The sequence below is a fragment of the Scyliorhinus canicula genome, chromosome 15 (genome assembly GCF_902713615.1).
Source record: "Scyliorhinus canicula chromosome 15, sScyCan1.1, whole genome shotgun sequence".
Taxonomy (NCBI): domain Eukaryota; kingdom Metazoa; phylum Chordata; class Chondrichthyes; order Carcharhiniformes; family Scyliorhinidae; genus Scyliorhinus; species Scyliorhinus canicula.
Genome location: NC_052160.1, coordinates 146,179,345 through 146,195,123, shown reverse-complemented (window position 1 = coordinate 146,195,123; position 15,779 = coordinate 146,179,345). Strand labels below are relative to the sequence as shown.

At 42.8% G+C, this 15,779-nt stretch overlaps 1 protein-coding gene across 1 annotated transcript in view; it reads right to left on the bottom strand.

Moving 5' to 3' along the window:
• Nucleotides 1-704: 704 nt before the first annotated feature.
• Nucleotides 705-15,779, bottom strand: part of LOC119978335 (methylosome protein 50-like) — a 33,967-nt gene continuing 18,892 nt past the window's right edge. The window contains exons 5-9 of the mRNA XM_038819901.1: nucleotides 4,750-4,804; nucleotides 4,021-4,092; nucleotides 1,940-2,051; nucleotides 1,434-1,502; nucleotides 705-1,321 (exon numbers count right to left, since the gene is read on the bottom strand). Coding sequence (XP_038675829.1) covers nucleotides 1,180-1,321; nucleotides 1,434-1,502; nucleotides 1,940-2,051; nucleotides 4,021-4,092; nucleotides 4,750-4,804 — 450 coding nt within the window. The 3' untranslated portion in view covers nucleotides 705-1,179. The remainder of the gene's footprint in view (nucleotides 1,322-1,433; nucleotides 1,503-1,939; nucleotides 2,052-4,020; nucleotides 4,093-4,749; nucleotides 4,805-15,779) is intronic.

Genomic DNA, 15,779 nt, shown 5'->3' with positions numbered 1-15,779 from the left:
TTTTATTAACCCTCAACCCTCCAGAAAAAGGACAGTTAAAAAGGCTTCATCTATGTGCAGTGTTAACAAAATCTGAGATAGTGACAAAGCAGTAAATGTGTGATGTTCCCTGGACCGGTCATGGTATTTTTACTTACACACGTCCACAATTCCGTAAACAAACCTCTTAAATCAGCACGAGCTCTGAGCATCATCATCACACACTCTCTCTTCATAGATAATGATAGATTCATCTCAATTTAATGGCCATTACAAATAATCTAAAAGAGATTGTATACTTTGACATACACCTTGCCGTTCCCTGGGCATGAGGGTATACCAGGGTTCCTAATGTAAAACTGTTACCAGTGCATTTATACATGCCCAGGGAGTGACCTTTTACAGAAAGTGAATTCAGAAATTCACTAATAATAGCAGAATAGCCTCCATCCAGTTCTTTATTTATTTTTACAAAGTGCCTTCACTCCTATCGTACCTCAGTACAGGTGGAGGCCATTCGGCCCATCAGGTCTGCACCGACCCTCCGAAAGTGCGCCCTACATTGGCCCACCCACTGTCACATTTGTGGTCAGTGTTGTTTGATCCATGCTGAATTTTACTTGACCTTCTGCTATGAGCTTTGTAAAATATACTCTTGCAGTGGGATATGGGATAGTTTCTGCAACAATGAGAGAGTATACACAAAATTAAAACTGACAAATTTATACCACTTTTAAAAGTTTATTTTTAATCCTTTTCTTCCTCATCCTAAACATGTGAAATACTGTAGCAGGGATCAAAATTCACAGTAATCCAGTAGCTCCAGGCTACCAAAATATATCTCAAGCCACTGAATTAAGAATATCAGAAGCCCAGCTGGCTACCCATTTCTAAAACATGGCATTCTACAGGCCCACAAATAAGATAAACATTGTCATCTGACTCATAATCTGCTCTCACAGAGCAGAACTAGGTGGATACACAGATTTTGGTGAGGTTAGTGACTTTTACAAACAGAAATTTGGAGTGCTAAGAATGATTCCCTCACACCGCACTCCCCCACCGCCACCTCTTTTCTCTACCCTGGTGTTTGAGTTTAGCAAAGATACTCCTGCGTGATTACTCTCGGAACAGTTTCAAAGATGTAACATGGCAATAGAAAAGGTACAAAAGAAGCATTTTGAATATTACATCATCTTCTCATGCCGTGTCGACATCCTTGTCTAAGGCGACCGTGTGATGTAGAACCTGATGGTCCCATCCTGCAGTACTGAGCACATCAGAATTCAGAGGTGACCAGCACACACTACGAACAAAGTCCTTGTGTGATTTATTCCTAAACCTAAAAACAAAATGTTTGAAAAGGATCAATTTATACACACAAACTAGAAATGATTTTGCTACAGTTAAAGTAATAAATTTCTGCACATATTGCAGGATCTTCATTCACTTACACTTCAGAGAGATTGATGTCAACAACAGCCAGCGAACAGTCTTCACTGACTGAAGCTAAAAGGGGACAGCTGCAAAATAAATGATGAAACATTACTCCCTGCAAGATGAAAGGGTTTTACATATATCTTTCCTTTAGTTGAAGAGTATCCCTACATGCACTGCACATCCTCTGCAACGTTTCATACAATTTTTTGACAAAGTTCTGAACAATTTTCTGTGGACTGGTATGAATACTGAATGCACCTAATAGGGCACTTTTCAGGAAAGAAAATTTGCAGGATTAAGTGATGCACTCACTTCTTTAACACTGGATGAGGAAAAAGAAAGGCAGGGGCAGTTTCACTGTAAATACTGTACAGCAAAACATGGCAGTATTCTCATATATCAAAAATAAAAAAACATTTCCCACCATTAATCACTTCTGTTAACACAGGCACAGGAATATTCATTCATTATAAATTTTTAACAAGCTATCCAGTGTTTATGAAAGAGACTATCAGGTTACCTGTGTGAGGAAAACTGCAGCCCAGAAACAGTCCGTGAATGCACTGCCGATGTCAGAACTGAATCAGACTGTTTCTGTAAGCTTTTTACACCAACAATTCCGTTTTCAGTTCCTGTTAAATTTTAAAAATGTAGCTTTAGAAAAACAACTAACAAAACTATAACATTATTGTCTGAATGAATCCCAAAGAGTTTAGATAGAGAAAAAAACAGTTTTATGAAAGATGCAATTTAGAACTAAAAGTATTAAAATATGTTGGTTAACATATGGCTTTAAGTTGTAGAAAAACAGCATTATCTTTTATGATAACAAAAATAGGGGGCATAAACCATTAAAAAGAAAAATAGCCTATTACCAAAATTTAATACACCAAGGAAATTATGAGTTCTATTAAATATAGAAGCAGACAGTTTTAAACAAATGGTCTAGATTCAATGCAAATCAGATCATTTAAGTACAGAATAATGTAGATTAAAAACATCTCTGAAATATTAGTCAGAGATTTGATAGTGGCTGATTATTGCAGAAAAATGTAATTTTACATAAACCGATACACATTACAAGTTATTAACTTCCCAATTCAATCAAATTTTAATTGTGATTATTCAAGTGTGTCAGGAAATACAAATTCTGAAAGGTCTTTGGAAACTAAAGGCTTGTTTAGTCTGTGGCCACTTTCCAGTCATTATTTTCTTATTCTCAAAGTTAATTCTTTACAATTCTGAAAAGAATTTGTTTAGAAATAATGTGGTGAATTAACACACTGTAAAACATATTGGATAGTTGTTACAAAGTCACAAAAATAGCAGCAATGGAGAATTTAAATATAATAATTTAAACAGAAATGCATATTTTCATATACGTGATTAGCGATAATGAATTTAACAGTGCATGTTCACAAGTCTAGCATACCTGTTGTCTTTCCCTTTTATCAGATCTCACACCAGATGTTTACCTTTCTAATTGCCTAAGTGTACAAAATTGAAAGAGGCCATTTGGCCCTTCGAGCCTGCTCCACCATTCATTATGATCATCCAACTCAATAGCCTTATCCCGCCTTCCCCCCATATCCCCTGCTCCCTTCAGCCCCAAGAACAATATCGAATTCCTTCTTGAAATTACACAATGGTTTCGCCTCAACTACTTTCTGAGGTAGCGAATTCCAGATTCACCACTCTCTGGGTGAAGAAATTTCTCCTCACCTCAGTCCTAAAATGTTTACCCCTTATCCTCAAACTATGACCTCTAGTTCTGGGCACCCCCACCGTTGGGAACATTCATTCTGAATCTACCCTGTCTAATCCTGTAAAAATTTTGTAAGTTTCTGTGAAATCCCGTCTCACGCTTCAAAACTCCAATAAATACCATCCCATCCGATTTAGTCTCTCCTGATATAACAGTCCCACCGTCCCAGGAATCAGCCTGGTAAACCGTCGCTGCACTCCCTCCATAGCAAGAACATCCGTCCTCTGATAAGGACATCAAAACTGCACACAATACTCCAGGTGTGGCCTCATTAATGCCCTATACAGTTGTAGTAAAACATTTCTATTTCTACACTGTCCTGTAAATTCTATGATTCAACGATACTCAAATCCTCTTGTTATGAAGGCCAACGTACCATTTGCCTTCTTTACTGCCTGCTGTACCTGTGCGCTTACTTCCAGTGACTGATGCACAGACACCAAGGTCTCAGCGAGTAGCCATCTCTCTCAATTTACACCCATTCAAATAATAATCTGCCTTTCTAATTCTGCTAGAGAAGCGGATAACTCATTTATCCACATAATCCTGCATCACACAAGACTGTCCAAATCCCTCTGAAGCATCTCTACATCCTCTTCACAGCTCACCTTCCCACACAATTTTGTATCACCTGCAAATTTGGAGACAACACATTTAGTTCCCTTGCCCAAATCATTGATATATTCTGTGAACAGTTGGGGTCCTAGCACAGATCCCTGCGATATCCCACTAGTCAATTCCTGCCAATTGGAAAACAACACATTTATTTCAATTAATACAAGTTGATGTTGAAAAGAAATAAACAAGCACAAACTGTTGATTTGGAATTACATTACCAAAAGCAATGACTTGTTCTTTTTGTGGATGCCATGTTACAGTGGTAGGAGAACAGCGTAATAATCCCATTTCTGAAATCAGATTTAACATTTAGAAAAACTCATCACGAACTGGATTAACAGTTAATACAACAGAATTCTTCTTTTGTAAGTTTACAGCAGCCTATCTGATTCATTCCTTCTAAGAACATTGGAACCTTGAAAATCCGATACCGTTCACTCTTCCTCTCGACTTAAAACCCAAGCTTAGCATTGGCTAATCGGTACTTCCCAATTTATCCTTCCACTCCTTCCATTTGCAACATGAATATTAGCCCTGCTTCTAAAATTCTAAAACAAATTCTGCTGACACTGCATTTACAATCAGGTTTAGAGACAATCTAGTCATGATGAAGGATGTGTAGATATTGCCCAAATAGCTCACAATAGTGTAATAAACTCTGTTACAGTCCATCTACACTTCAGCTGAGCTAAACAATAGACATCATTTTATCAAACTATGGAACGTTGCAATAATTTGCTGCCAGTTTGTATTAAAGACTTTCTAAATGCAAACAGTATTAACTAGGGATGAGAAGGAGACATATTTAGGTTTCTACATATAGGACCTGGATATTAAAACTGGTCTTTTAGACAGCACAAACTAACAAAAAATGCAGAGAGCAAGCCGGAAGTTGAAATTACTATTGATCAAACACAGACATCACCAAATGGAGGCAAGATACACACCAATCCGCAATGCTGGTTTGGAATTCCTTCTGTCCCATAGTAAAAGTCTCCTGTCCTGAAAGAGGAAAATCAATCGAAAAAGAGGGGTTGTTTTTATTTTAAATATTTGTTGTGTTATATCGCTGTTGGTAGACAGGGTTCAACTAATGCGGGGTACACAAATAGCAGGCCACAATCCAAGCCTATGTTATAGGTTTATTAGTTGGACATGCAAAAATTTCAATTTGTACCTTTTCTAAGCTAATTATAATAACCCTTTTATTTGCATTTAAATTTTAACGTTATCTTACTCGATAAGCATATAAAACCTTTTGTTTGGTGGAATGTTTTTGACCCCATTACTATGTTATTCTAACATGCACTATGATACTCCAATTAGATCTCGGAGTATGTTATCAAACAGTTTGATTCTCAATCCTAATATACAGGAGTTAACATGCAAACTTCAATCTGATGTTGAATCAGAAAACCATAATAATTCAATTATTGGTCCTCACTACGTTAAGAGCAGTTTTCTGTCCAGTGTATATATTGGCTGTAACTTCTCAAGACATGCCAGCATACATCACCAAAATGCCAATTAAACACAATTATGTCTGGTCACAATTTCCATCCAAAAGTATGATTCAGATTCTCAATACATGCACATATTTGTTTTAAGTAGCAAAAGATTGCAGCAAAGTTAAAAATGTACATGAAAACATAAAAATACCGTACACAACCTTTGTTGAGGTCTAAAGGATTATTATATTTTGGATTGTGTCTTTAAATTTAGGTTAAATTGAAGGAGTCATGTGATCTGTTCTGAAGTCTGCCTGACATTAATGGATGGTTTGATTGTTGAAGATCAAAGGAGGCTTGAGTTGTTTTATTGGGAAGAAGGTGCATTTATGCCTGGAGACAATGGTAGCAGTCTGAGTTCACATTGGATCAGTATTCCGTTGTCGGCATCAACTTGTAAATAGTTGTGATGTAAACTGTCCATTTACTGCTAAGATGATAGATCCAGAGTCAACAATCCCTCATCAGTATTTCTCTCCGAGTGCAAGGTTAATGTATTGCACATTGTCATGGCAAGTGGGCAGAGCAAGCCATTTTTGAGATCAGGTTAGAGGCTTCTCTACAAAGCTATGAATATCACAGACTGACAGTAGTTTTGTGTGGCCAGAGATCACAGGCTGTTTGACTTTGTAGACGACCAAAACTGAATGCTGGACAGGGACCGTCTCTAATTGAAAAGCCACACCCTGCTGCCGCATTAGGATTCAGCGTGCTCCGCTCTGGTGCTGTCGAAGGGAAGAATCATTGCAACAGGCTTCACTGCTGGTTGTGGATTTCGGAAACTCTTTTGAAAATTGAGGAAAGAGCCTCTCGACATTCAAAGTTACTACTTGGCAAAGTGGCAATATGGGAGAACCCACTAAATTCTGGGAGCAAGGATGGACTGCTTGCTAGGACTGTAATTCCATGGAGGGTGCAATGTGTGGTAATGACAGAAGGGGATAATTTGCTTATAAAAATAGTGTTCAGTCAATCGTGTTTTAGCAATTTAAGATTTTAGAACACAATCTTTTCATGTCCTCTTTTTCAGCTATTAACTGCAAATTCAAAGTTATTTTTTAAACATCATTGTTTCTATATGGATAAAATGTTCCTCCCTCCCAGTGATCCTTTCTAAAGCTCTGTGTTATGTATTCCCTAATATAAAATGTTATTTTCTCTGCCACACTGTAGTTGGAAACTTAAAGTGTATTATTTAGCTTCCTAATATGGTTTGATGGGCAAATACACAATGATGTATACAGTAGTGCTTAGGCATATTGACCAATCACATTATAATATGACAAATTTATATTAAGTTACAGATGCCAATTAGATCACTAAAATCGGCCTCAGCTGAGAGACCGGAGGACAGGCAAGGAAGAAACCAGGATACTGGCTTCCCTTTACTACTGAACATTTCCTGTTGATGAAAGCAAACTGATTTGAGAGACAGGAATGTTAGGCAATGACAAAGGTATCACAGTGGGGCAGTGGTTAGCACTGCTGCCTCACAGAGCCGAGGACCCGGATTCGATCCTGGCCTCGGGGTGACTGCCAAATTTCAGGCTCTGCTCACACACAAAGATCACGCAACTGAGGCACCCGGTCACCACCAGTGCAACTGAAACTATAACTTTAGGAATTACAACTTGAGGGAGGGGGAGAGAGAACAGGATTTGGCTGTCAACCGTTTGCACCTGTTCCACCATTCCATTAGGTCACAACTGATCTGTACGACAAATCCATTTACCCACCTTTGCTCCCTGGTCCTCTTATGCCCTTACTAACAAAAAAAATCTATTCATTTCTGTTGTCAAAGTTTCAAGAGATGCATCATTCACAGGGTTTTGGGGAAGTGGGAGTGTGACGCTGAGGGAAGTGTGGGAAATCAATATTCCACAGTCCCACTCCAGTTCGTTCCCTGTGTGAAAAACTGCCATCTAAATAGCCCAATTCTAATTTTTAATAATAATAATCGCTTATTGTCACAAGTAGGCTTCAATGAAGTTACTGTGAAAAGCCCCTAGTCGCCACATTCCGGCACCTGTTCGAGGAGGCCGGTACAGGAATTGAACCCACGCTGCTGGCATTGTTCTGCATTACAAGTCAGCTGTTTATCGCAATGTGCTAAACCAGCCCCATACATTAAATTATGCCCCATTCTTCTGGATTCTTCCATCAGAGGAAATATTTTCAATGTATCCACTTTATCATTTGAAAGAACCTGATGGATCACTCTAAAGCTGTCTAAACCCAAGGAAATACTAACCCAAGGTTATACAATCTGTTCTTAGAATTTAACTCCTTCAGCCCTTCCAAGGCCAAAATATTCTTTGAGACGTGATGCGCAAAACTGACAATACTCCAAATCAACACAGAAAATAGGAGGCGGCCATTTCCCCCCCTTGGAGCCCACTCCGCCATTCATTGTGATCCGGTTGATCATCAAACACAATACCCTAATCCCGCTTTCCCCATATCTTTTGATTCCCATCGCCCCAAGTGCTATATCTAACTGCTTCTTCAAAGTATACAATATTTTGACCTCAACTACTTCCTGTGGTAAAGACTTCCCCAGTCTCACCACTCCCTGGGTGAAGAAATTTCTCATCTCTGTCCTAAATGGTCTACCCCGTACCCTCAGATTGTGACCCCTGCTTCTGGACACCCACCATTGGGAACATCCTTCCTGCATCTACCCTGTCCAGTCCTGTTAGAATTTTATAGATTTTGTGAAATTCCCCCTCATTCTTCTGAACTCCAGCAAATACAATCCTAACCGATTCAACCTCTCCTCGTACATCAGTCCCACCATCCCAGGAATCAGTCTGGTAAACCTTCGCTGCACTCCCTCGAGAGCAAGAACATCCTTCCTCAGATAAGGAGACCAAAACTGCACACAATATTCCAGGATAAAAGCAAATTACTGCGGATGCTGGAATCTGAAACAAAAGAGAAAATGCTGGAAAATCTCAGCAAGTCTGGCAGCATCTGTAGGGACAGAAAAGAGCTAACGTTTCAAGTCCAATGACTCTTTGTCAAAGCTCCATCTGATCTTTTGTGAGCTTTGAGAAAGAGTCATCGGGCTCGAAATGTTAGCTCTTTTCTCTCCCTACAGATGCTGCCAGACCTGCTGAGATTTTCCAGCATTGTCCCTTTCATTTCTATTATCTGATTGGTGTAATTATTTGTGAAGACAGAACCAAAGTATGTATTTAGTTGCTCAGCCATTTCTTTGTGTCCGATTATACATTCCCGTTTCTGACTGTAAGGGTCTACATTTGTCTGCACCAATCCTTTTCTCTTCATGTATCTATAGAAACTTTTACAGTCAGTTTTTGTTTCCCATAACCTTACTTTAGTACTCTATTTTCCCTTTCTTAATCAATCCCTTGACCCTCATTTGCTGAATTCTAAACTGCTCCCAGTCCTCAGATCTGTTGTTTTTTCTTTGCCAATCTGTATGCTTCTGCCTTGGATCCAATACTATCTTTAATTTCCCTTGTAGGCCCTGGTTTGGCCACCTTTCCCATTTTACCTTTGTGCCATTCAGGAATAAACAGTTGCTGCAGCTCCTCCATGAAGGCTCCTCCTTCACAGACATCTTTAACCTATCCCTACTCCACTCCGAGGTCCCCACCTGCTTCAAGAAGACCACCATCATACCGGTACCAAAGAAGAACCAGGCAACGTGCCTCAATGACTACCGCCCGGTGGCCCTGACGTCAGTTGTAATGAAGTGCTTCGAGAGGCTGATCATGAAGCGCATCACCTCCATACTCCCAGAACGCCTTGACCCACTTCAATTCGCATACCATCGCAACCGGTCCACATCAGACGCCATTTCCCTGGCCCTACACTCATCCCTAGAGCATCTCGAAAACAAGGACTCCTACATCAGACTCCTATTTATTGACTACAGCTCCGCCTTCAACACCATAATCCCAGCCAAGCTCATATCAAAGCTCCAAAACCTAAGACTTGGCTCTCCACTCTGCAACTGGATCCTTGACTTTCTAACCAACAAAAATCAACACCTCCTCCACAATAGTCCTCAATACCGGTGCCCCGCAAGGCTGCGTACTTAGCCCCCTACTCTACTCCCTGTACACACACGACTGCATGGCAAAACTTGGTTCCAACTCCATCTACAAGTTTGCTGACGATACGACCATAGTGGGCCGGATCTCGAATAACGATGAGTCCGAATACAGGAGGGAGATAGAGAACCTAGCGGAGTGGTGTAACGACAACAATCTCTCCCTCAATGCCAGCAAAACTAAAGAGCTGGTCATCGACTTCAGGAAGCAAAGTACTGTACACACCCCTGTCAGCATCAACGGAGCCGAGGTAGAGATGGTGAGCAGTTTCAAATTCCTAGGGGTGCACATCACCAAAAATCTTTCCTGGTCCACTCACGTCGACGCTATCACCAAGAAAGCACAACAGCGCCTATACTTCCTCAAGAAACTAAGGAAATTCGGCATGTCCACATTAACCCTTACCAACTTTTACAGATGCACTATAGAGAGCATCCTATCGGGCTGCATCACAGCCTGGTATGGCAACTGCTCGGCCCAGGACCGCAAGGAACTTCAGAGAGTCGTGAATACCGCCCAGTCCATCACACGAACCTGCCTCCCATCCATTGATTCCATCTACACCTCCCGCTGCCGGGGGAAAGCAGGCAGCATAATCAAGGATCCCTCCCACCCGGCTAACTCACTTTTCCAACTTCTTCCATCGGGCAGGAGATTCAGAAGTCTGAGAACACGCACGAACAGACTCAAAAACAGCTTCTTCCCCACTGTCACCAGACTCCTAAATGGCCCTCTTATGGACTGACCTCATTAACACTACACCCATGTATGCTTCATCCGATGCCAATGCTTATGTAGTTACATTGTATATATTGTGTTGCCCTATTATGTATTCTCATGTATTTTCTTGAATTCTGTTTAATTCCCTTTTCTTCCCATGTACTGAATGATCTGTTGAGCTGCTTGCAGAAAAATACTTTTCACTGCACCTCGGTACACGTGACAATAAATAAATCCAATCCAATCCAATCCTTGAATGTTTGCCATTGCCTATCCATTGTCATCCCTTTAAGTAACGTTCCCCAATAAACCAAAGCCAACTTGCGCCTCATATCATCTTAGTTTCCTTTATTAAGATTCAGGACCCTAGTCTCAGAATCAACTATTTCACTCTCGAGCTTGATGAAAAATGCTATCATATTATGGTCACGCATCCCCAAGGGGCCTTGCATAACTAGACTGCTAATGATTCTGTTTTCATTACACAGTACCCAATCTAGGATGGCCTGTTCTCTAGTTGGTGCAAGACTGGCAATGGTTCTGGACAACTGGAGAACATAACTTCAATTCTGTGTGACAACCAATTGGAGTTTAAGTAAGTATTTCCCTTTGGCTGGATACCGTCTCTTACCTTGACTGTTCACCAAGGTTGTTCAAGTGGTGTGTGACAAAATGACCAACAGCCTAAAAGCTGGGCTAGATACGCAATTGAACAATTTAAATTAAGCAGCAGCAAACAGCTTGAACCGCCAGGCCTGATGGGAATTCAGACAGGCCCAATAAACACAGACACTGATCCGAGGCGAATAAGGGCAAGTTCGAACTTGTCCTGGGGCAAAATGACCATGAAGGACGGACTTGTCCCGAAAGATGGATGGTATGTGGTGCCAGCACAGGACTGGAACCAAATCATACACAAGTGTCACGATGTCCAGGGCCTTCAAGGAGCAGAAGCCACTGGGGAGAAAATTAAAGGAATATGCTGGTGGCCAGGGGTAGGCAAAGATATTGGGCACTAGGTCAGTAAAATTTTCTGTGCCCAGAATAATCTCAACCAGTCTGCCAATACAGGAGAACTGAGGCATACCCGACCAGTGGATGGCCCCTGGACAAATTTCCCAGTGGATTATGTCAGTCCCCTGCACCATGAAAGGGAGACGGAAATAAATCCATTCTGGTAATTATCGATACTTTTAGCAAATGGGTAGAAGACTTCCCCAACCAAATCAACACCACTAAAGTCACAGTGAACATCCTCATGCAGCAAGTCTTTCCGAGTGGGGCTTCCCACACAGCCTAATCAGACCAGGTCACTCACTTCACTGCCCAGGGTAATGTCGAATGTGACTGGAATTGACCAAAGATAGATAGATAGAGAAATACAGCACAGAACAGGCCCTTCGGCCCACGATGTTGCGCCGAACTTTTGTCCTAGGTTAATCATAGAATTTTGGACAATTTGTCATGGCCAATCCACCCAACCTGCACATCTTTGGACTGTGGGAGGAAACCGGAGTACCCGGAGGAAACCCACGCAGTCACGGGGAGGATGTGCAGACTCCACACAGACAGTGACCCAAGTCGAAATCGAACTTGGGACCCTGGAGCTGTGAAGCAATTGTGCTATCCACAATGCTACCGTGCTGCCCTTAAGAAGTTAACCTACACTCCCTTATTCTACCCTAATCCAAGTACCTATCCAATAGCCGCTTGAAGGTCCATAAATTTTCCGACTCAACTACTACCACAGGCAGTGCATTCCATGCCCCCACTACTCTCTGGGTAAAGAACCTACCTCTGACATCCCCTCTATATCTTCCACCATTTATCTTAAATTTATGTCCCCTTGTAATGGTGTGTTCCACCCGGGGAAAAAGTCTCTGACTGTCTACTCTATCTATTCCCCTGATCATCTTATAAACCTCTATCAAGTCGCCCCTCATCCTTCTCCGTTCTAATGAGAAAAGGCCTAGCACCCTCAATCTTTCCTCGTATGACCTACTCTCCATTCCAGGCAACATCCTGGTAAATCTCCTTTGCACCTTTTCCAAAGCTTCCACATCCTTCCTAAAATGAGGTGACCAGAACTGCACACAGTACTCCAAATGTGGCCTGACCAAGGTTTTGTACAGCTGCATCATCACCTCACGGCTCTTAAATTCAATCCCTCTGCTAATGAACGCTAGCACACCATAGGCCTTCTTCACAGCTCTATCCACTTGAGTGGCAACTTTCAAAGAACAATGAACATAGACCCCAAGATCTCTCTGCTCCTCCACATTGCCAAGAACCCTACCATTAACCCTGTATTCCGCATTCAGATTTGTCCTTCCAAAATGGACAACCTCACACTTGTCAGGGTTAAACTCCATCTGCCACTTCTCAGCCCAGCTCTGCATTCTATCTATGTCTCTTTGAAGCCGACAACAGCCCTCCTCACTATCCACAACTCCACCAATCTTCGTATCATCTGCAAATATACTGACCCACCCTTCAACTCCCTCATCCAAGTCGTTAATGAAAATCACAAACAGCAGAGGACCCAGAACTGATCCCTGCGGTACGCCACTGATAACTGGGCTCCAGGCTGAATATTTGCCATCCACCACAACTCTCTGTCTTCTATCGGTTAGCCAGTTTGTTATCCAACTGGCCAAATTTCCCACTATCCCATGCCTCCTTACTTTCTGCATAAGCCTACCATGGGGAACCTTATCAAATGCCTTACTAAAATCCATGTACACTACATCCACTGCTTTACCTTCATCCACATGCTTGGTCACCTCCTCAAAGAATTCAATAAGACTTGTAAGGCAAGACCTACCCCTCACAAATCCGTGCTGACTATCCCTAATCAAGCAATGCCTTTCCAGATGCTCAGAAATCCTATCCCTCAGTACCCTTTCCATTACTTTGCCTACCACCGAAGTAAGACTAACTGGCCTGTAATTCCCAGGGTTATCCCTATTCCCTTTTTTGAACAGGGGCACGACATTCGCCACTCTCCAATCCTCTGGTACCACCCCTGTTGACAGCGAGGATGAAAAGATCATTGCCAACGGCTCTGCAATTTCATTTCTTGCTTCCCAGAGAATCCTTGGATATATCCCGTCAGGCCCGGGGGACTTGTCTATCCTCAAGTTTTTCAAAACGCGCAACACATCTTCCTTCCTGACAAGTATCTCCTCAAGCTTATCAGTCTGCTTCACGCTGTCCTCTCCAACAATATGGCCCCTCTCATTTGTAAATACTGAAGAAAAATACTTGTTCAAGGCCTCTCCTATCTCTTCAGACTCAATACACAATCTCCCGCTACTGTCCTTAATCGGACCTACTCTCACTCTAGTCATTCTCATATTTCTCACGTATGTGTAAAAGGCCTTGGGGTTTTCCTTGATCCTACCCGCCAAAGATTTTTCATGCCCTCTCTTAGCTCTCCTAATCCCTTTCTTCAGTTCCCTCCTGGCTATCTTGTATCCCTCCAGCGCACTGTCTGAACCTTGTTTCTTCAGCCTTACATAAGTCTCCTTCTTCCTCTTAACAAGACATTCAACCTCTCTTGTCAACCATGGTTCCCTCACTCGACCATCTCTTCCCTGCCTGACAGGGACATACATATCAAAGACACGCAGTACCTGATCCTTGAACAAGTTCCACATTTCACTTGTGTCCTTCCCTGACAGCCTATGTTCCCAACTTCTGCACTTCAATTCTTGTCTGACAGCATTGTATTTACCCTTCCCCCAATTATAAACCTTGCCCTGTTGCTCGCACCTATCCCTCTCCATTACTAAAGTGAAAGTCAGAGAATTGTGGTCACTACCTCCAAAATGCTCCCCCACTAACAAATCTATCACCTGCCCTGGTTCATTACCAAGTACTAAATCCAATATGGCCTCCCCTCTGGTCGGACAATCTACATACTGTGTTAGAAAAGCTTCCTGGACACACTGCACAAACACTACCCCATCCAAACTATTTGATCTAAAGAGTTTCCACTCAATGTTTGGGAAGTTGAAGTCGCCCATGACTACTACCCTGTGACTTCTGCACCTTTCCAGAATCTGTTTCCCAATCTGTTCCTCCACATCTCTGCTGCTATTGGGGGGCCTATAGAACACTCCCAACAAGGTGACTGCTCCTTTCCTATTTCTAACTTCAACCCATATTACCTCAGTAGGCAGATCCCCCTCGAACTGCCTTTCTGCAGCTGTTATACTATCTCTAATTAACAATGCCACCCCCCCACCTCTTTTACCATCCTCCCTAATCTTGTTGAAACATCTATAACCAGGGACCTCCAACAACCATTTCTGCCCCTCTTCTATCCAGGTTTCCGTGATGGCCACCACATCGTAGTCCCAAGTACCGATCCATGCATTAAGTTCACCCACCTTATTCCTGATGCTTCTTGCATTAAAGTATACACACTTCAACCCATCTCCTTGCCTGCAAGTACTCTCCTTTGTCATTGTTACCTTCCCCACTGCATCACTACGTGCTTTGGCGTCCTGACTATCGTCTACCTTAGTTGCTGGACTACAGATCCGGTTCCCATTCCCCTGCCAAATTAGTTTAAACCCTCCCGAAGAGTACTAGAAAACCTCCCCCCCAGGATATTGGTGCCCCTCTGGTTCAGATGCAACCCATCCTGCTTGTACAGGTCCCACCTTCCCCAGAATGCGCTCCAATTATCCAAATACCTGAAGCCCTCCCTCCTACACCATTCCTGCAGCCACGTGTTCAACTGCACTCTCTCCCTATTCCTAGCCTCGCTATCACGTGGCACCGGCAACAAACCAGAGATGACAACTCTGTCTGTCCTGGCCCTTAACTTCCAGCCTAACTCCCTAAACTTGTTTATTACCTCCACACCCTTTTTCCTACCTACATCGTTGGTACCAATGTGCACCACGACTTCTGGCTGCTCACCCTCCCCCTTCAGGATCCTGAAGACACGATCAGAGACATCCCTGGCCCTGGCACCCGGGAGGCAACATACCTTTCGGGAGTCTCGCTCGCGACCACAGAATCTCCTATCTATTCCCCTAACCATTGAATCTCCTATTACTATTGCTTTTCTATGCTCCCCCCTTCCCTTCTGAGCCCCAGAGCCAGACTCAGTGCCAGAGACCTGGCCGCTGGGGCCTTCCCCCGGTAGGTCATCCCCCCCAACAGCATCCAAAACGGTATACTTGTTTTGAAGGGGAATGGCCACGAGGGATCCCTGCACTGTCTGCCTGTTAGTTTTCTTTCCCCTGACTGTAACCCAGCTACTCTTGTCCAGTACCTTTGGTGTGGCTACCTCCCTGTAACTCTTCTCTATGACCCCCTCTGCCTCCCGGATGATCCGAAGTTCATCCAGCTCCAGCTCCAGTACCTTAACACGGTCTCTGAGGAGCTGGAGTTGGGTGCACTTCCCGCAGGTATAGTCAGCGGGGACACCAGTGATATCCCTCACCACCCACATCCTACAGGAGGAGCATGCAACTGCCCTAGCCTCCATCCCCTCTTACTTTACAGAATTAGCTGCCCTGTGGACCAACTGGACCTCCGCCCTCCGACTCTGCTCCCAGTCAGCTGTACTCTAAACTCCTGGTTCCCTTCACGCTCTTTGATAAATATAGGAAATTAAATGAAAGGAGTACCTTACTCCCTCCTCACCTA